This window comes from Cygnus olor, chromosome 19 (genome assembly GCF_009769625.2).
Source record: "Cygnus olor isolate bCygOlo1 chromosome 19, bCygOlo1.pri.v2, whole genome shotgun sequence".
Lineage (NCBI taxonomy): Eukaryota > Metazoa > Chordata > Aves > Anseriformes > Anatidae > Cygnus > Cygnus olor.
In genome coordinates this window covers 5,913,819-5,935,244 of record NC_049187.1, presented here as the reverse complement: position 1 = coordinate 5,935,244, position 21,426 = coordinate 5,913,819, and the positions used below count along the sequence as shown (strand labels likewise).

At 48.9% G+C, this 21,426-nt stretch overlaps 2 protein-coding genes across 2 annotated transcripts in view; one reads left to right on the top strand and one right to left on the bottom strand.

Annotated features, from left to right (window-relative positions):
- Positions 1-8: 8 nt before the first annotated feature.
- TBC1D13 (TBC1 domain family member 13) lies at positions 9-12,190 on the bottom strand. The gene is made up of 12 exons (XM_040531902.1): positions 12,095-12,190; positions 11,933-12,006; positions 11,634-11,674; positions 11,081-11,142; positions 10,685-10,784; positions 9,235-9,317; positions 8,917-9,076; positions 7,902-8,109; positions 6,986-7,149; positions 5,321-5,481; positions 5,034-5,091; positions 9-4,038 (listed from the first exon to the last, which is right to left on the bottom strand). The coding sequence occupies exons 1-12, from the start codon at positions 12,115-12,117 to the stop codon at positions 3,973-3,975; spliced, it is 1,200 nt and encodes a 399-aa protein (XP_040387836.1). The 5' UTR covers positions 12,118-12,190; the 3' UTR covers positions 9-3,972.
- Positions 12,191-12,331: 141 nt separating this feature from the next.
- Positions 12,332-21,426, top strand: part of ZER1 (zyg-11 related cell cycle regulator) — a 21,841-nt gene continuing 12,746 nt past the window's right edge. The window contains exons 1-5 of the mRNA XM_040531899.1: positions 12,332-12,561; positions 17,036-17,299; positions 18,146-18,296; positions 18,584-19,020; positions 20,465-20,641. Coding sequence (XP_040387833.1) covers positions 17,142-17,299; positions 18,146-18,296; positions 18,584-19,020; positions 20,465-20,641 — 923 coding nt within the window. The 5' untranslated portion in view covers positions 12,332-12,561; positions 17,036-17,141. The remainder of the gene's footprint in view (positions 12,562-17,035; positions 17,300-18,145; positions 18,297-18,583; positions 19,021-20,464; positions 20,642-21,426) is intronic.

The following is a 21,426-nucleotide window of genomic DNA, read 5'->3' as shown; positions in this document are numbered from 1 at the left end:
CAGCAGTGTGCAAAGAAATCACTTTATTGGGACGCAGCGCGGCGCTGGGCCCGGCCACGGGCGGTACGAGGACAAGGGGCAGCAGCAGCCCCGCCACATGGAGCTCCTGCTGCCGCCCGGCACGGCCTCGCCCAGTGACGGGTGGCAGCACAAAGCCTCCTCCCCCCGTCTCACTAAAGGAAGTGTTATAAAAATAGTGTTTAAAAAGAAGCATAAAAGAAGTAGTTTTAGAGTGATGAAGTGTTCTCTGCACCCTGTTCTGGCAATTCTTTCCAGACAAGGTAAAGGAAAAAAAAAAAAAAAGTGTTATTTGACAAACTGCCAGGTGCGTTCCTCTCTTCCTGGGGAAGGGCAGTGTAGGAGAGGGCCCCGAGAACAGTCACTGACCCTCACTAAGGGAGACAGCCTCTGCTCTCCCAAACACCCCAGACTGCCCCCAGTCAGCTCCTGGCCTTTATCCCACTCACTGCCGAAGCATGAATAATTCCCCGTGAGGTCCCAGAATTCAAACTCAATCATTCTGCACAACCATCATCAACAACTTCATCTCCGGTATCCCGGTCCTTCTACCTCACTGGCAAAGACACAAAGTTCCCAGGAGCCTGAACTGCAGCATGGTGAAGGTCCTGGACCTCCTCCTCCCAGGGAAGGCTCAGGTCCCCACATCCACCGTAGCACCCTAATTTTCCTCCTAGTTGAAGATCCTCTCATCCCACCCAGCAGCAGTGCCACCTGTGAGGAACGCTTCCTAAGAGCTATTTAAACATCCCCTGTTCAGGCCCCTATGAAGCAAGGCACCCTCAAGGCACCCCGGACTCCCACCTTCTGACCCAAAGAACTGCTCCTGCAGCACCTTCAGACTGAAAGAAGTCAGAGGAGGAAATATCCCCAGGATGGCACAAGTGCTACTTGGCCACACAAGCCAGGAACAACCATAAGCTAGTTAATGCTATCTGACCTCAAAAAAAAAATAAATTAAAATCATCAAACAGCCTTTGAGGAATGAATACACGGAAACTAATGAGGTGATTCAAAAGCTGGGAACAAGACTTTTTCTCCCCTCAGAAAATCCATTTTTGCTCTTAAAGAAAGGGGCAAGTCTTGGAATAAAGAAATGGATGGCCCAAGTCATTGAAAAGTAGAACAACTCCCTTCAAAGCCCTTTCCAGCAGCAGAACAAAGTCCTGCCACACAGCAGAGGGAGAAGGAGGGACATAAAACAGCTTTTCATGTAGGAACCAGCCTGCCTGGGTGTATCAAAGTTGTTAAAAGTTTTCCCCAAAGAAGAACTCAAATTAACTAGTTTAGCAGCCATAGGCTTGTCTGGATAAAGCTATTGAATTTATCCCAGAGAACCTTTCCAGCAGCCAAAGCTCTCATCTCATCCCTTTAAACCACTGCAAACTCCTTTTAAGTGTTCACCATCACCCCCTGAAGAGAAATAAAACAGCATAATAAGCCCTTGGACACCTAGGAAGGGAAGAGACAGCACGACACCTGTACCAGCCAGCAGCAGACACTGGTGCTCCAGTAACCACCTCCACGGTGTCTTCCTCAAGCGTTTGCAATGCTCCAGCCCCACACATGGCTCTGAGCTGGCTGACCCCAATGCAGTGGAGGCCAACCTCAGGGCCCAGATGTGACTCTGAAAACAAGGAGTTCATCCACAAGGAATGTTTTGATCCTCATTTGCCTGCTGCCTTCTGAGATTTTAAGGAGACCCTCAGCTTTCAGAGCAGGAACCCTCACGGAAGCTGCTGTTACCAGTGAGAAACCACACAGTAAGCACTTGCAAGGGGGACCCAAAATGGCCGGCACAGGCATACAGGGAGATTGTGCATGGAAGGTATGAGAGCTACAGCAATATTCAGAAGAGTGTTTTGGAGGAGGTCCAACTCTGCTAAGAGTCTGACCCTCCGGTTCCACATTCGTGGCTACCATCTAGCAGTTTGGCCACGTGAGGTCTGACAACCGGCCTCTGTAGTGCAGGTACCCAGCAGCTGAGACCACCTAGAACAGCGCAGTGATAAAGGCAGGAAGAATATCCATCCAGTTGCTAGAGCTGACACAATGCTCCATCACACAGCTGTCCTGGTCCTTCAGTTCCATTTTTCTCGGAGGAAAACTCTACCCTCTAAAAGGACTGCAGCAAAGAGGAATGCTGTTAGCCACAGGTATTAATTAGATTGTTTTAAGCCTTCAGTTGCTCATGGTCCACCACAGCAGCAACACCTGGCTGCACCAGTGTCACTCGAGCATCTTCTAAAGAGGCAGAGAGATTGCTTGGGATTGCTAACAAGAACATAGGGACGTGCATCAACCTGTCTGCCAGTCTCCCCACACAGCCTTACGAGAATTACAGTTACCTGCAAAGAACTGGCCTTCAGTGAAGGAAGTAACACTAGTAAAACAGCTAAAGGCTGACAACATCCCTCTTGGTAGGGCCGTTCTAGGCCATCAGCAGCTTAAGCAGCTCTTAGAAAGATGACCGACCTTTAACAAATCAATACCCATAAATACCGAAAATCGCAGTGTCAAATAGCTGTGCAGGGGTGAGCCAGCACAGCACAGAAAGAGTGTAAAGCATGCCGGATTAGCATTCACTCAAGAGCTTCTGCACAACCCAAGCACCTGGGTGCTGGCAGTTTCTCCCTTTGAGGTTATGGTTCCTGATCAGCTTGACACCGCTGGCAGGTTAGCAGTTCTTTCCATAGCTTGTCTTCGTCGATGTTCACCTAAGCCTGCTCTACAATATTCAAAACGAAGCAGCTTCCCTCTCAGGAGGGACAAGCGTCCAGCTCATGACTGTCACTCCAACAGGACTGGTACAGAGGATGTGGATCAGCCCCAGGAGTCAGCTAACGACTGAAATGCTTGTATGCCCACTGGATTGCACCGGAAAAGGACTCTTACTTGTAGCTCAGACCTGTAACGTGTCCCTTCTTGGCAAGAAGTGCTATGAGACAATACCAAGGTTACCATGACCAGAGCTTATGCGGGGTAATACTGTGCAAGCCACTGAGGCAGTAAACCCCACTGCCGTGCCTGTATAAGTCCCTACATATAGCTGTCTTCATGCAACTAGATGCTTGTTTCTTGTGTTTCGGAATCCTGATTGTAGCTGGATATGCCCCAGTTCAGAGACAGGAAAGCAGCTTGAGGCCTCAGCCTCCCTGCGGCAACAAGCTCCTGCTCTAAGGCTGTGCGTAGTAAGGCTTGACTTCAAGCTACACTTCACTCATCGATTAAAACCACTGCAGCCTTGCTTTCAAGGAGACCTTCTTGGTAAGGCCATTCTGGGTTCAGACAGTTTCGGTGCACAAAGCTGGCAGCTGTAGTGATGTCTTCTCATCCCAGCTTCTCCAGATCTCTTTCCCACATGAAGGGGTCCAAACTGCTCGATGCCACACTCACCAGAAGCTGATGCAATCTTTTGTTTTTTTGCACACCCCAGGGATGGCTAAGTGCAGACACGAGGGAGAAGAATCCAGAAGCTACTTGAATAGCAGGGTGTGTGACTTCGTTGGGATACATTCTATTCACAGGAGAAAGATCCTTCTATACTCACCCACCAAAATCCACTGGATCCAGCCTGTCCCTTCCCCATCAGAAGTTATTCCACATGAGCTACCTTCTTGATGCAGGAGTCCACCTCTTGAGGGATATGCTGACAGATGGTTTCCTTCTCCACTCAAAGTCATTAAAAAAGATACAAAGAACTGCTTTTGGCAGCACAGAGGCATTTGAAGTTTGAGAAATCTGGAGTGCAGGACCCAAGCAGATGGGGAAGTAATCAGTTCTTGACCTAATAAATAGAGTAGAAGGAAGTCTTCAAGGTGGCCAGTAGCCCAAATGCAAAACCTGAAGTCCTGCAGAGACCGCTAGGAGTTTTAATGCGCCACACTTCACAGGGGCATCTCCTAGGATCCACTGCCATACAGTTTCTCCAACACCTTTTGTTAAGCTCATGGACTATTTGGAATCTTGAAGTTCCTTTGCCTTCGTCAAAATCAGGTGAACATCAGAGATAGGATAATCCTATGTTAAAGAAAAGCGATTTAAGTGCCAACTTAACATTTCCTGCACACTTCATTCCACCTAAGCAGAGTAAACCTTGGCAGTAGCATTCTTCACCTATTATAACACATTGTCATGTTCAGGTACTCCCCTAACAGTTAACAGCTTCCTGTTTTGTATCTGATCAAACCCTGATACCCTTGAAGAAGTTTTTGTAGCTCGTCCTCCAAGGGTACAGTCAGCTGGCCTGCTACAAGGGCTATCTTCATGCCAAAACACCTTATCAAAGCCAGTACCTTGCACAGCCCAAAGCAGGAACCGGCAGAATCAGAGATATCCTGCTGTTCTGCAAAGGTGTTCTCAACCTTGGGCTCTCACAGATCTCATAGCTAAAAACAAAAGCCTCTGGCCAACAAATTTGACATTGTTACATAGGGCTTCAGAATTTTGCTGGAAAACATTTATTTTTTTTAATGCTAAAAGCCTCTAGTCTATGAGGATTTCTCTGTAGACTAGAAAGGGAGCACATGCAAAAGACGGCTATATGTTAATGGTAGTACTGGGCTCCAGACAACAGCACTGTGCCCCACCAACAGCAGACCAGAGAAGGAATATTACTCTCTGAAACAGAGCTCATTGCTATTCTAGCACTAGGAAGGGGGAGGAAGGAGAAGAGATCCATACAAAGCTGGGAAGACAACACAGGTAGCATACAACCACATTCTGTATGTGGAAGTGAAAGCCCAATTAACAACACAGGGAGCAGAGAGACCACCACCAAGGAGGTGAAGGCAGTCATTCATCTCAAGCGAGTTAAGTTTCCCTGTGGGTGGTGGGGACCACAGCACGCAAAGATTCATATTTCCAATAAGGAGCGTGCTGTAAGAACAGCCTTAAGATTTTTCTGCAAGCAGCCAGCAGAAATCCAGTACTTCTCCTCAGCCAGGCCTACCACCACCCTCTCTATTTCAAGATTCTCCAAATTCCCCCCTATGCCCACTCTATTTAATCCTTACCTGTAGCAGCCTCATATTCAAAGTGAAGTCTCCTTCCAGCAACTGATCCCGGATTAGTCTGAAAGATGGAAATTAGTCCAGCTACTTTTCACTCTTTACAGAGGGACTCTAAAAATGGACTACACTGCGCCTTCATAGAGGCTTTTGAGAACACTTTCACTACCATTGTGACAAGTGTCTATAACCTATTCACTACATGCATTAACACATGCCTGTGGAACTCCTGGATCCAGGGATTTCATTAAATGAGAGAAATAAAAGAGCAGGAAGGCTACCTCTGTACTTACGTCAACATGGCACAACAGACGAGGAGAAGAAAATCGAAGCGCTTTTCATCAGCAAAGAGGGAGTCCCAGATACGGATGACATCTGGCAGCAGAAACTCTTGGGACAAGAGCAGCATCAGCCAGCGGAAGGCAAAGAACTGGGGTTTGATGTTCTGTTCTTGCTGTCAGACATGCACCAGGCAAAGAATGAATACATGCTCTTGGCCCATTCCCTCCAAGAGGTGCACCCCTTGTTTCTATCCCCATCTCCACCCTAATATAGCTTTAGGCTGCCAACTCCTATCAGCACGGCAGCAAAACCACTGCTTCCTTTGAAGGCCCTCACATTCAAGCTATATTGAAAGAAAGATTTTCAATGCAACTAAGTTCCAAGTCTACAAAGCAAGAAAATGCTCCTCTAAGACACAAGTAAAGGAAGCTTTTCTTCCTGAAGGTACTGTTTGTGTTAGTTCAGTTAAACTTGCCAAGTAATTTTAATTTCCCATTTGAATAACATTTTATCTGCAAAGCCGCAGCCCTCCCCCTCTAGCAGAGGCACTGTTTTGTCAGGATTTCCTCTCCTTTCCAGAAGCCCTGTATTTATCAAGGGCTTACTGCTCACAAAAGGAAACAAAACATGGAACAGAGTTCACGCTGATGGTCAATAAAACATATTGTAAGCACTCCTAGCCCACAGCTTTCTTGGTTTTTTGCTATCAAATCCCAGGGACCATAAGTTTAAGCAAGGTCAAACAAGCTCAGGATCCTGATGACATTTTTAAGTTGCTGCATGGCCGAGACCATTTCCTGGCAGCCAAACAGTAAGCAGTTTATTCTCTCCCCACTGAATGAGTCTTCAGGCAACATCGTGAGTTGTGTCACTGTGCTTACAGATCATCTTTTGGATTGTCGAAGAAACACATCTTGCCTTCTCTAAATATATAAAAAAAATCAGAGTGATTTGGTGAAGGTTGGAATAACAAGAACAGTTCACACTTTCCAAATTCTTGTTAGATTCTGGCACCAAATGGACTGCAAGACCTAAGGAGGTTTGCAACAAAAGCTGCCTTTTGATGTTCTACAAAACCCACACCAAACCACGGCTCTCTGAGATCCCTGAATGAGGGAGAACGATAGAATTAGGCGAGTGGGATGGTACAGGATTTCAGTTTACTTCTGGAATGACCACCATGAAGTTTAAGTTAGTGTTGTCAGGGCATCCAATGACAACAGAAGAGGGCAAGAGGTGGGGGAGTGGGGAGGTTTTTTGTTCTGCTTTTGAAGACTGAGGCACGATTCCTTTAACCTCAAATCCCAGGGGACTTTAGAGCAAAACTCATGTTTACAGCTCCAACTAAACTTCAACCCAGGTGACGAGGGAGGGTGGCCAAGTCACTTTGGTTGTTGCAGAGCTGCCGACTGTGACTCCATTGTTTGCTTTCAGTCAAGCAGGGGAGGAGAGCCTTGCTGTGTCAGCTCACTCTAGGCTTTCTCCAAGGAGAGCTTGTTTCAAGCTTATAGATAAGACAGCATCTATGTCCTATTGGCAAAGGCCTTCACAGAGCCTCTTAACCTTTCCATTCAAGCCCAGCAACAGTTTAACAGAATTGGCTGACATTTAAATGCACTAATAAGCTGCTTTCCCCACATTCCTACCAAGACTCAGAGAAACACCTAGCTCCTCACCAGTTTCAAATACAGCTCCACGTCTTTTTCCTTCAGGGTGGAGTAGACCTTCTCCATTTTGTAGGTTATACCACACTGAGAATCATCCAAGCTCTTAATGAAGTTGTCCCGAATTTCGGCCATTAGGTTGGTAAAGCAGAAAAATGTGTCAGCTTCAGCATGTTCTGGGGAAGGAAAAAAAAAGTTAACAGGGGCATAGAGAAAGCATCACTGTCAGAGGTACACAGAACTGCTTTTGTTCAATAACCTGGTTGCTGTACTTGACTTAAGTAATCTATCTCAAGACCTTGGCTTGCTTGGTCTAGGATGAGACCAGACTTTTTTTTTTTGGAGTAGAAATATCTACAGAGCCACTGCAAATACAGACCCTGCGTGCAACACAAGGTCCTCATGACACAGGGTCAAGAAGCAGTTATCTATGCCTGAGAACACCATCTGCTCTCCCTGCCATCACGGCACACCCTCAGAGCTCTGTGAAATAAAAGCAACAGGCAAAGTACTCCCACTCCATTCTTTTTCTCTGTCCATCTTTCTTTTTTTTTAATTAAAAAAAAAAAAAGACGAAAACAGAACAAGAAAAAGCACCCCTCTCTCCCAAGGTATTTATAGCACAAGCAAACAAGAGCTCCTAAGGGGATTTTAGGTTTCAGTCAGGAAGTACAACTTAGATCCATGCAAAACAAAAAACCCCAAATCCTCACTTCTCATACCCTCACCACCCACAGCCCATTCGGTTTCTGTCAGTTTGCTGTGGTTTCAGAGTCCTCATCTCTTGCTGCATTTGCTTTTTTTTTTTTTTTTTTTTTGCCTGATCAGTCAAAACTGAGTTGTTTAGAGTCTCATTCCCAAGACATTTCTTTACACATAGAGCATGCAGTACACCAGCCATTACTGAGCATTCAAAAGAGTCTCTCACCTCTCCACTCACTGTTAGGATCTGTAGCAAAGGTATAGTAAAGAGGCCCCACTATTTCATTCATCCCCTGAACATACGCTATCCCGGGGTTCAGCTTGGCATAGATGAAAAGGATTCGCTCCACCACTTCCCAGTGAGCTTCGCAGCCGTTGGGCAGAACTTCGTACTCACTCAGAGAATTAGGAGATGTTTTAAGAGGGGAGCTCACCTGAAGAGCAAGGCAAGAGTAGGACTGATTCAGGGTAACCAACTGGCACAGAGTTTCACACGTGACGAGCTTGGCTTTGAAGGCACGTAGCCCCCCGAAGATTCGGATAGCGTGCACCAAGCAGTCAGGCATTCACATAAACCAAGTACCTCAACAAAGCACAAAGGCACTCAGTCCTTAGTGCTGCCTATCCCTGATGAACAAAGCAGTCTGTGCTGCAACAGTTCCCCTGAATCATTGCATCACCTGATCCCATACAGGAAGAAAACACAGCAGTTCCACCTCTTTGTTGGAAACGTAGGAAAAAGCACAGTTCTGCTGCAGCAGCTAGCCACCTTCCCCAACACCAAGTGTGTAGCACTTAATATTGTGATGCTTGTGAAAGAGGAAAAACACAACACACACTTCAGCAGATAGACTCTTTTCCTAAGTGCAGTTTTAGGAGATCCAGCTCTGGAAGGCTACATAAATTCAGATTCAGTAAACTAACCCTTCACTGCTTTGTTCTCATGCAGGAAGGCACACGTCAGGCATAAAATATTTGCACCGTCCTACAACTCAGGCTTCTACCAGAAGTCAGGAAAAAAATAATCCTTAAAATTAAATGTACCTATAAACCCTACAACCATCAGATACATCAACTGGCTCTTTAAAGCTGTCCAGCCACCAGAATGCACAGTATCTGCTGGGGTATTCACACAATTCCTCCACGCAGCAGAGCCAAACACAGAAAAACGGCCAGGAACCACCATTCGCCTTATCAGCTAAGACGCCTTGCCCCACGGGCAGCCCACACCTAGATCTCACATTTGTAACCCCACTGCGGTTTCGTGCCACCGTCTGCGACTTGAGCGTGGTCTGCTCCACCCGCTTGCGCAGCGTCTCAAACTCGTTTTGGGGGTCCAGGATCAACAGGCAGGGGTAATCCGTTGGGCGCTGGAAGAACGCCATGTCAGGGTACAGCCTCCTAGGATGGATACAGGAGGAAATCAGGCACAAGAAGAAGGAAGTACATGCCTCATGTCAAATTGAAAGTTCAGTTTAATATTAAACTTGATTTTCAAAGTACAAAGTATTAACCAAACCACTCTGGTTCAGAAACCCGAGTCGTTATGCCTCACATACCTGACATCTTTGTCTATCTGGAGAAGCACTTCATTATCCTTGAAGTAAGTATTCCATCGACTGTCTGGGTTTGGATTGAGGGGCTAAAGAAATAAACGACAGAAGCAAAACCAAGCATGCTTCACACATATCAAAATCCTCAGTAAACACATATTGATTTAACATTTCTGCTGTCCCTTTGTCAGCTGGTACCAGCACGTTCCTAGCACATCAGGTTTAAACTTTCTCTTGTTTAGTGCTGCTTCTTCAGACAGTACACACAGCGCAGGAAGCAGGTCAGAGCTTGAAAGACAAGTGAGCATGCATGTTCACTCAGGCAGAAGCCAACATTTCCAATCCCTTTTCACCTGCCTCTTAGTGACTTTGCTCCCAAACCAAGTATCCTGTTCTCTGTCAACAAGATTCTTGACTGCAACTCCAACCTGTCTAACGGAGACGGTCTTTGTACTTAGCACAAGAGTTAACCACAAGTGTTGTGTGGGTGGGTAGGAGTTACAAGTTTAACCCGCTATCTCAGCTCTGGAGAAGGCTGATTAAACATCACCGTTGTGCCCAGGAAAAAGGAAATACATTATTAACACAAACAACCTATCCCCTGTGCGATCAGTTTTCCAATATGACAAACTCAGCTCCCCTTCCCCTATGTGCACTTTCTTCTCTCCAGATCAAGACTCACGCAAAATTAACAGTCAGCTGAGAGAGAAGGGGAAAAAAAAAGTTCCAAGAGATCCAAAGACCACTGTAACTTGCCAGCGCATGGAGTGTTACAACAATGATGGTTTCACAGCACCAAGGCCTCCAGAGATCACAGCAGCACAGATGACTGTACACTAGCAGAGAAGTTTACGTTCAGGATAAGCCATGGAAGCAGCTGTATCATTTTACAGCCTCTTCTGACCAGTTACTTCATCCCCTGCCTTGACGCAACCCTAACGGCACTTTCAGAGAAGTAAAAAAGGATGCAGGGAACAGTCAACAAATAAAAAAAAAAAAGTCAGTCATCAGCAGAATTGGAAATAAATTAAATCTCCTGCCTCCCGTGCTATAGTCCAGCTCAACTCTGCTGCCTCTTCTACACCCTCTGTTCAGAGCAGCCTGTTCTGAGCCCACCCACGGAAAGAGCTTCCCAGGAAAGCATCTCTTTGCTAGAGGAATCTCTTGTGAGCCTCTCTTCTTCCCTAGGAGACCCACAGGCTGGACAGTTAGCCCCAAAGGAGAAGAGAAGATACATGCATAGCTGAAAACAGCTTCGTAACTATTGGTGCTCTGCCAGTAATTCACACTAAAAACTACTAAGACGCAAACGTAGGGCTGGTACCTAGGAACCATCCTCCTGCTAACAAGGCAAAATAGTCTGTAAACAGAAACAAGAGCAGCATAGGAGTCCAGACGCCAGAACAACATATAGCTCTGGGGAATTTCCTGCAACACGGAGGTTAACAGCACTTACGTGATCTTCTAAGGTCACATCCTCCCTTGAAACACCCAGGTTGGCTTTGGCGATCCCAGGCTGGATGATCATTTCTTTTAGGAACTGGGAATACAGATCCCTTCAGGAGGGAGAGAGGAATTTGTCATGAAGCAAAGGATTACATCAACGTAAGCACCCAGACTGAGTTCAAACAGATATCCTTGCACCACTCTGCTCAGCCAGAAAGTATTTGATTTTCTCTTCAGCTGAGTTCAACTGAAGAGTTCAGTCCACTGACCCCAAGAGACAGACTACAGAACAGTGCATTCCACATGAGAACAATTCAATTTATGAAGGCACTCAATTATTTAAGGAACCATTCCCCTTCTGCATAGATACCGTCAGAAATAAAGGAGCAAGTACAGATGTCCTCACCTCTGCTTCTTCAGCAAAGAGCTCCATAAGGCTTTCTCTAAAGGGAGGTAGTTCAGGAGTATCTGTACAGAAAACAGATGCACGCACGTTAGTGTTTGGAGCATGAGCTATCAGACCTGTAAGATGAGCAAACCAAACAGAGTGGCTAGAACCGGTGTTCTGAAAATATGGGGAGTTAACTCCATAAGGTTTATATCTTTGCCAAATAGCAGTCAGGAACGTTTCAGGGGCTGGTTTTCAACACAGGCCTACTCAGAGCGTTGATCAATAGCAAACGTGACTGAGGTGCACTCCCAGGTTATACTGCGGGCTGTGCTCATGCAGAGAGCAGCCAGCCAATTTCGATCGTCAGAAGCGATGGCCATAATGTGTCATTAAACGCTACTGTCACCGTGCCAGCGCTGAGCTCCACAAATTATTGTCAATTTAGAGCGGCTTTTAAGATCCACATCGTTATTTTCTGTTGGCTCTGAGAGCTCAAAAATACCGTGCGTGTACTTAAAGAACCCAAAGCACCACTTGCGAGAAACAAAGCGCCCCAAGCAGAACCCACCTTCCAGCAGAGGCAGCGCAGCCCCCCATCGAAGGGAATCCCTGTGGAACAGCAGGCAGAAAGACAACCGTTAGCCCACCTCCTCACCCTGCCTGCTGTCACCGCCCCCGAACCCCCCCGAACCTGCCGGGCAGCGCTTTATTCCCTCCCCAGGAGGCACGGAGAGCGCCGCCCGGAGCTGGCTGCGGGGCAGGGCGGCCCAACAGGGCCGGACACGGGCGCGCTGCGGCCTGGCAGGGGGAGCACGGCCGGGAACCGATCGCTTCGCAGCCCGCGGGGCCCCCCCAGGGAGAACTCACCGCTGAAGCAGAGATCGCGGAGCTTGGCCAGGGCCACCGTGGGCTCGCCGAGCACCTCCTGGAAGTCGGCGATGCTGAGGGGAGGGAGGGAACCGTGAGCAACGGCCGGGAACCGCGCACCCCCCCCACACCCCCAACACCCCCCCCCCCCCCGGCCCCCACCGGCTCCGGTGCAGCCGCGACATGGCGGCCCCGCGGCAACGATCCCGCTGGAAACACGCCCCCGCGGGGGCGGGGCTAAACAGAGCCCCGCCCACAACCCCGCCTCTAACCCCGCCCACCCACTCCACCCCCGCCCACCTGGCGCTAGGCCCCGCCCACCGCACACTAAGCCACGCCCACCCCCGCTAGGCCCCTCCCCGGAGGGAGAACGGAGGCGGGGGGGGGGGGCCGAGGGGCGAGCACACCCCCGGCCGGAACGTTCCGGGCTCGGCAGCTGTTTCCCGGGGGAAAGCGGCCCCGGCGGCGCCTCCTCCGGTGCGGCGGCCCCGGCTGGCGGAAGTGACGGCGGGGTTTGTTGACAGCGGAGGCCGCGGCGGGGGGGGGGGGGAGCGGGCCCCGAGCAGGAGGAGGCCGAGCCCTGCCCGCCGGCCCGGGCCCTCCGCAGCCGCCCGGGGGCCTGGCGCCAGGTGAGTCCCGTCCTCCCTCCCCGCCCCCCCCCCCCCAAGGCACCGGGGCTGGTACCGGCGGGCAGGGCCCCGGGAGGGAGTCCCGGGGGGTTCGGGGCAGTGCCGGGGGTGCAGGGGCAGGGCCCGGGGCTGTCAGCGGGCACCGAGGGTTGCAGCGGGCAGGGTGCGGGGGGACAGGGCCAGGGGGCGGCTGGCCCCCCGGTTAGCACTGGTCCCGGCCCGGTAAGCACGGGTCCCGCTCTGCAGCTCCTAGGAGCCCGGCCCGCCGACGCGTTGGGAGCTTGCGGGGACGGCCGCGGGTGCCTGGGGGTGGCTGGCAGGCGGGGATGGCGTTTCCCAGGCCAGCTGCAAGGGGACAAATTAATAAAATCGCGGTGATTGCCCCTGCGAGGTGCCAGCCGAAGTGACAGTGCACTTTTCCTTCAAAATGTGACCGGTGCCACAGCCCGCACGCGCGTTACGTTGGTGATTGTGAAGCCGTTCCTCGCAAGCAGTTCCCCTCCGCACGCGCTCTTTGCCCTCTCCTCGGGCAAGTCCCCGGTGCTCTGGAAGCCAGCTTTGCCCCTCGTTTTTGTGGCACCGCTGTAAACGCTCCGGCCTTGGCGGGGAGCCACCGTGAGTCAGGCTTGGCTTCGGGCAGCAGCCCCGGAGGGAGATACCGGGAGAGAAGATGGGTCTCAAGTCCAAGGTAGAGAACATTGGCACGGGCAGCCCGAGGCCGGCGCCAAGCCTCACGTGCCCGCGCAGCCAGAAACGCCGTAAAAATACAAACGTAGCCTGCAAATAAGCAATAGTTGCCAGAGAGGCTGGCTGGATGTGGAAGGCTGGTGCTGGGGATGAGCGAAGCTGCGTGTCACGGTGCTGCAGTTTCTTTTGGGACCCACAAATGGAGGGAGGGTGCTGTTACTCCGTGGAGAAGGCTGCTTCGGGGGTCAGCCGGCTGTGCAGGCTTTAAATGCCCACTTCGGTGTCTCCCAGGGCCCTAGCTCCTTTGTGCATTGAAACAGAAGTGAAACCTGCCAGAGAAATAAATGGTAAAGAAGATTCGCAGCTGTACTTCTGACTTGTTTCGATTCCTGCACTTGAATTTTCAGCATCTTTCACGTGTCAGTGACCCTCCAAGAACAGACATGCACAAGACAGCTCATTACCCATCACTGGGCAGCACTGGCGACAGTCTGCAAGGCGGGCGACTTGCAGATCTATTGCCTGTGGAAAGCTGCCCGAGGATAATGATTAGGCAAACGCTAATGATTTGTCAGCATATCTAGTTCATTTATTTTTATCGCCAAAGCACACCGAGCTTATATCTAGAGCCAATATCGATCAGTGCAGCTATCGACTTCCGTACTTCCCTCTCCCCCTGCCTCCGTCACCTCTCAAGTCTAGTTTGAGGAGGCCAGGACTCGTTTGTCTCGTGTCCTGTACCAAAGGACCACAGGCGCGGAAGCAGCTCGGGTGCTACTCAAATACGCACAGTAAATCACGAGGATGAAGGCTTTTCTTCGGGGTTATTTTACTGGGGCACTTTCCTCCGCACTAACTTCCTGCATGGGATTTTCTTGGTAGATTTTGGGAAGCTCAGAAGTTAACGCGCAGCTGATTTCTCCAGGGCTAGGATCAGCCGGCTGCATTGTGCTGGGCACAGCAGAGGGGCACAGAGGATCGTCAGAGCAACAGGAAGGCAGCCCTTGCCCTTTGGAGTTCTAAGCTGCTTGGACAAGTCCCAAGCACTGGCCATTTCCAGCTGCACGTGACAAAAGGTTGTCAATGGGAGTTTGTTTCCAAGTTCTCTGGCCACCAGTAGTAAGCAGGGCGAGAACACCGGCTGCAGGGACCTCCCGTCTGGTGGCACGGGTGAACTGGCAGGGACAGCAGAACGCGTTTCCCTGCTGGCTCAGATCTTCCTGTTCATCTTGCCTTTCTGGAAAGATTCTCTCAAGCAAGCTTCAGGCAAAATATGTGAGAGGGACTCGTTCTGGAGGTGAAGCAGATTCGTCTCCAAAGCAGACACCATGCAGGGCACAGGACTGCTTCCTCCCACCTGCGTTCCCTCAGTCGGCACCTCACCGCTAGTGAGGCAATTCTCTGCCCTCAGCGGCACATTTCATCCTTGGCTTCTCTCCTGACGTAACTACAAAAGGGAGAGCTGTTGATCAGGGATTTCCTTCTTTTTCAGAGTGGAAACCCATCTTACTTATTTTCATTCCTTGTACAACAGGCATCTCAAAGGTCTCCAAGTTATCATGGCATCCCTAAGAAGTCAATTTTACGTTATCACGACGCTAGCTCAGGACTCAGTGACCCAGAGAGAGGCTGCACCCTTTAAATTGTCTCTGATCAGCACATTAAGTACATTTTTTGTGATTGCTGGGTTTTATTCATTTTTTCTCTGCATCATCTGCTTGTGCTCAGAGACCTTTTGCCTCTTGAGCGAAAACCAGCAGAGAACTTGCTTGAGATCCCCACTGGAAAAGCTATTGAAAGTTCTAGGTCAGAACACAGCGGACCTGGAATTTGGGACTGAAACAAAATCATTACGGCTGCCTGCATGTATAGTTCCCAGAAACACTTAGAGGAAGGAACGGTTACTGATCCAATTCAAGTAAAGCCAAAAGACAACCAGGGTTCAGTCCCAGGATTGTCCGCTTACCCTAGAGCAAGATTTGGCCCAGGGAGACGAGGCTTAGGGTAGGTGTTCCTCAGGAGTGCTCCAGCACTGCAGTTCCTCCATCGCCGAGCAAGGAGCGAGTGAGATCAGAGCAGCTGCTTTTTGAGGCTCCGTTCTGTCTTGGGTTAATTCCTTGGCCAGCTTCTTGTCCTTGGCACTGAAACAAAAAAAAAAAAAAAAAAAAAAGAATTAATGAGACACAAAGGGAAGAGAAGAGCTTTGATTTGCAGCTTGTGTTGCCCTCATGTCTGCACAGAAATCCATTCTGTAGCATAGGAAGGGGTCAGGAGGCCAGGAGCCTGGGCTGCCAGGCAGGCTGTCATGGCTGTGCTGCTGTCTCCCACAGAGACCATTTGGTGCCTGAATTTGAAGGGTTACCCCCTCCACAGCTTTGAGGGGTCCTTCATACTGGTGTCACGGCCCAGGCAGCGCCTACCCAGAGCATCTGAAAGAGGAGGAGGGAGGGTGCCTGATCCGCTCAGGGTGCCTTTGGGGATAGTGATTAAGGTGAGGAAACCAAGTTAAATTCTTGCATCGTGTACTGGTACTGCAGGAACGAAGGGAAGAGAGCACCAGAGGCTCTAGAGGAACACTCAGAAGCAGAGAGCTAGAGACAGACAAGTGCCCTGATCTTTGCAGCTGCAGGATAAAGATCAGAAACGGAATATAGTTAGACATTTTGCAACAACTTCCCCAGCAAAGGCTGCTCAGCTGTTGTGCAGAGGAGAATAACTCCATAGCATTGGGTGTCCTCGCTGCAGTAGGGACATACCTATTGAAAAACACAGGTTTTTCCTCAAAAATAAACATTTCAACACAGTTTTTGCATGCTCATGGAAATGTATTGAAGGGTTCACGTTAGGGTTGTTTCTAACGTGATTTGACCCTTTTGAAAGTGAAACGGGAGTTGTGCTTCAGTCATTTCTCCTAAACAGCGTCAGTGCACTCAGCTAGTGCTCCTTTGGTGCCAGTGAGCAAGCCTGAAAAGCAGAGCCAGGAGATTTTTGAAATAAGAAAATGGACAGGAATAGCTTCCCCTAATTGTCTGCCTCGCCATCCTTCTTCACCCAGTATTAAAAGCCAAGAAGGGGAAAGAGTCCCTCGCTTTTTTCCCTGGTCAGTCGCCCGTACTTTTTTTTTTTTTTTAAACAGATTTTGGAATGCTTCAGGTGAGCAAGTTCCAGCTGCATGCATTGACATCCTTCATGTGCATAAACCTTTTCACTGCACTCAGCAAGGCAAGCCAAAGCAGTCTGTTTCCCTCTGGCTTCTGATCCACTTGATGGTCTAGCTCAAGGACTTGCACGAAGTTTCTGGCTTGGAGCTGCAGGGAAACATCCAGCTTGAACTTCACTTGGAATGACGGCAAACAATTACAGGCACGAGATATGGGGCCACCAGATCCCGCTGGGGCTGCACAAAGGATCTTCCCAACAGTAACTTTTCTGGTGGTTTATCCGACCCACTCTGAAGGAAACCAAGCACTGTGGTTTCTGCCACTTCCCTTTTAGAGGCCCTTCGTCAGCCAGATAACTCCTGCAACGGGGAAGCATTTTCTTGCTGTGTAGCCTCATTTCCAAACATGTTTCGTATTAACTCATTCCCTCGGTGTCCCATGGGGGTGGGGTTACCAAGGAATTAAGTGCGTACTCCCAGAGAGGCCAAAACGCTGCAGGTTCTTTTGAGGTCAGCAAGCAATGGGCTGTAAATAAACCCATCGACATCCTCGCTGGTACAGCAGCTTTGCAGGATGCTTTCCAGTGTGCCTTTCTCAACGCATTTTTTTTCCTCCTCTGCTTGTAGCTGCCCTGATGTCTCTGTAAATTCATCCTGGGATTTCATCTGAGGGAAGGATCTTCTGAATCAAAAGCTTCCTTCTGTTCTTCCCCTGCCCACTGCTTCCCTCAAGATGGCATCTGATAGCCCGGAGTCACTAATGACCTTGTGCACAGATTTCTGCCTTCGCAACTTGGAGGGGACTCTCTGCTACCTGCTGGACAACGAAACGCTCCGACTCCATCCTGACATCTTCTTGCCAAGCGAGATTTGTGACAAACTTGTCAACGAGTACGTCTCAGGCCTGTGGAGAAGCGGTTGTCTGGTTTGGAAAGGAGTGGGGAGCTTGGGGAAGGAGGGCTGCGGTTATCTAAAAAAAAAAAAAAAAGTGATGGAAAGCATATAAGGAAAAAAATGGGGAGGAATTCATAGGGCTGTTTTTGCTGGTTTAGCCTCAAATTGGAAATAAGAATGTGCATTAAATTCAGAAGGAACTATCCCCAGGGGTTATCGTAGTCCTGCCAATCACCATTTCCATATAGGTAACCCCAGATTGCAATGAGCGGTCACTGCTTCTTCCAAGAATATCAGTAAGCAACAAAGGAGCTTTCCTACTTCCCACCACTGCATTACAATTCTCTCCCAAACCAGAAAAATAAGAGTGCAAAGTACTAACAGATGTTGCATTTTAGGGCAGCTGCTCCCATAGCTTCACAAAGCAACCTGTTTCCAGGGATTTCTGACTTGGCTATCATAGTTTCTCTTGGCTGAAGTCCTGCCCACAAAGTCTGGCAGAAAACCGGCTAGATAATTTTCTGAAAATGAAAAAAAAAATCAAGTAAATAGCTTTAAATAGTGAGGAAAGAAAAATCCTGGAGTCCGTGCTTGCCAGAATCCGGTTTGCTCAGAAATACAGACCTTGCACAAGTCTTTGCCTTAGATTTTCCTAAGGAGTGTTAGCTTTGTGCAAAAAGAAATAATAGCCTAGCTCCCGTTACCCCTAACACTATCCGGGATGTTCAGGAGGGAGTCTGGGCACTCAGGCACTTGGTAGCGTTTTGTCACAACCAGTAAAGGTGCTAGGGCTGTACCTGAGCCTTTGTGTTGTGCTGTGCTAACGCCATTGCCCTAACGCAGGTATGTGGAGCTGGTCAAGACGGACAGCATCTTCGAACCCCATGAAAGCTTCTTCACCCTGTTCTCTGATCCCCGGAGCACCAGGCTAGCTCGGATCCACTTGCGGGAACAGATCGTGCAGGACCAGGACCTGGAGGCCATCAGGAAGCAGGTGGCATTGCACTGACAGCCACTTCACATGGCAGCACTGCTGCACGGGGAAGGGCTAGAATCCCAGGCATCCAGAGATTCCCAGGATCATATCCAAGTTTTTTGGGGGGAGAACCTCAGCATCTCCATCCTCAGCTCCCTACAGGCCGCTGTAGGGAATGGGATGGGGACACTGGTCGAGTCTGGTGACACGTGGTCTCAGTCTGTCCCTGTGTGAGGTGTTGTAGGGAGCAGGGTGGGCACTCTGCCTGTGAGATGTTTCTAACTGTTTGATTTCCCATCTTCCAGGATCTTGTTGAGCTCTACCTGACTAACTGTGAGAAGCTGACAGCCAAGAGTCTGCAAACCTTGGTGAGCTTCAGCCACACGCTTATCTCCCTCAGCCTCTTTGGATGCTGTAATATCTTCTATGAGGAGGAAAACCCTGGAGGTTGCGAAGATGACTGTTTGGTGAACCCCACTCGCCAGGTTTTGGTCAAGGACTTCACTTTTGAAGGCTTTAGCCGCTTGCGCTTCCTGAACCTGGGTCGCTTGATTGAAGGGGTAAATGTGGAGACGTTGCTTCGGCCTTTGGCCTCCCTTGCAGCTCTTGATCTCTCCGGGATCCAGCTGAACGATGTGGGATTTCTGACCCAGTGGAAGGACAGTCTGGTTTCCTTAGTGCTTTACAACATGGACCTTTCAGAGGAGCACATCCAAGTGATTGCACAGCTTCACAAGCTCAGGTCAGCAGATCTCTTTTTCCACGTTTAGCTTTTCCCCACTGATAGGAGCCACGCAAGTCTCTTAGGAACGGGCTACCTGCCTGCTGATGGAGAGCCATCTGCTGCTGGCTTCAGGTTATAAACCCTCCCATGAACAGACTCCCTCAGTGACTCACTATACATATCTGACACTGGGGAAAATTAAATAAATATACACACAGAGAAACATATCCACTCTAACCAAACAAAAAAAGAACAGCAGAACACCCAAGATGTGGGAAAAAAATGGCTACGGATGTATACAGATACCAGTTTAGTGACAATCACACTGTGAAAGTCAGTCCTTCATACCACTTGTTAAACGGGAACATCCAAAGTTCAAAACTGGCTCTGAGATAAAACTGGGAAAGCTCTCAGCTCAGACCATCTGCTCGCTGTGCTTTGTGTAAGCACGCTGTAGATGGATGGTGCAACCAAGGAAAAAAGCAGCGTAAATAAATAGGCACTCCTGACCTAACAGTGCTGACAGCGAAATGACTTCCTGAAACAGAGTCAAGACAATTGCTATTCAAACTGCACAGTGGTATCAGGAACAAGATCCAAGACTTGCCAAGCCAAAAAGCAGGGCCCTACCATTCACATGAAGTATACTTTGCAATGGCTTTAGTATTGTCTCTGCAGACTGCAGGCACTAGGGGGTACCGCGTTAACATGTGTCCTAGGAGAACCTTCTGGGTAACGCCGGCTAAATCCTAATGACTTAGTTTGCCTGCTGGTGATTTGCAATGAAACTTGGTTCACAACATGGAGAAAACACTTCTGAAAGTAGGAAGTTGGCTCCTGCCTTAGGCAGTTTAGTCTCTCTCAAGGGGTCTTCACTCAGCAGGCAGGAGCATGCCCTGCCTTATAAGGGACCCCACTTGCACATGGTAGCCAGTTAGTTTGCCCCACAACTCCCTTAGCAGCAGGGGTTTCCCCAGAGTTTAAGCATTTAAATACTGTATGGTACATGAAATAAGGGAGTAATAGCCTGGAGTGGAAAAAAAAAAAGATTGGGGAAGCAGACAAAAACTTGTGTAAATTAATTTGTGGGATGAGGCAACAAACGTTTCTGGGAATGCAAAGATCCTCTAGTGCATCTTAATCACCAGGCAGAAATGCTCAGGTGGCTGCTTTGATGGAGCTTGGGAAAGGCAGTTCCTGAGCCTAGAGCAATTTCCTTTGTGATGGTGTGGCCGAATGACTCATTGTGCTCCATTTTAAGTAGACCTCTACCAGATACCTGTGTGCTTCGGTTAGACACAAGGCCCGATCCTGCTGCCAGATCCTACAGAGCCACATTCCTGTATCTTAGGAAGGGAATAATAACAACAATCACACTTGGCTCGTCACTTTCACCTGGTAGAGTCCTGTTTTAGCAACGGGCTGATGCTTTCCAGATGCTGAGCTGCTCTGTCATTTGCAGGCACTTGGATATCTCCCGCGATCATCTGTCCAGTTACTACAAATTCAAGCTGACCCGGCGGGTTCTAAACCTGTTTGTGGAAAACTTGCTAAACCTCACTTCGCTCGATATCTCAGGGCACACCATGTTGGAGAACTGCACTATCCCAAGCATGGAAGAGAAGATGGGCCAGACAAGGTAAGGAAACAGCAAATACTGAGGTATGCTTGGATGGCTAGTTCCATCAAAGATGAATTAAGGACATCTTTTGTCCTTAATCTTTTGATCGTTCAATCTTTTGTATTAAGGACATCTTTTTTGGAAGGCCTCTTCTGGCCTTCCAAATTCTGTAGATCTAATTAATACTAAAAAGCAAGATACAACTGTTCCTAGTTCCTCCTGATGCTAAAGGCTAGTATGGGAATCAGCTGCGATTTCTGTATGTGACACAGGTAAGGACTGCAAAAGTAATAATGAATTAATTCTATCTAGCTTCCATACATATCTGAAGTTCTTTTCTACACACATTCTTCCAGGGATCGCTTGCAGTGGTTTATAGATCAAAAGGACTCCAGAGCCCTTTATGCATTCTCTATATAAAACATTTTTACCTTCACTGAAATGAGGCTTTTCTGAGACAAAACGCTTCTACACTAAGTCAATACATCAGTGTTCACAGGAGGGCTGAGTGTTTTCGGAACTTAGAATCTAAAGGCAGATTTTCACATGTGACCTGGATGCTGGGCAGACCAACCTTTGAAAATCCTGGTCCACCTCAGTAGGGCATAGAGATGTGGTTTTCCAGGTCAACTAAGAGCTCTGCCCTCCTATTCCCCAAGCACTCAAGTGCAAAAGCAAACAAGTGAGACAGTACTGACTCTTTTCCAAAGCTGGTAAAAGAAATTATAATACTGGCTCTTGGTCAATAAGGAACATGGCAGCAAAACAAGTGTTCTTGCATAAACATACCAGGCTGCTTCTGT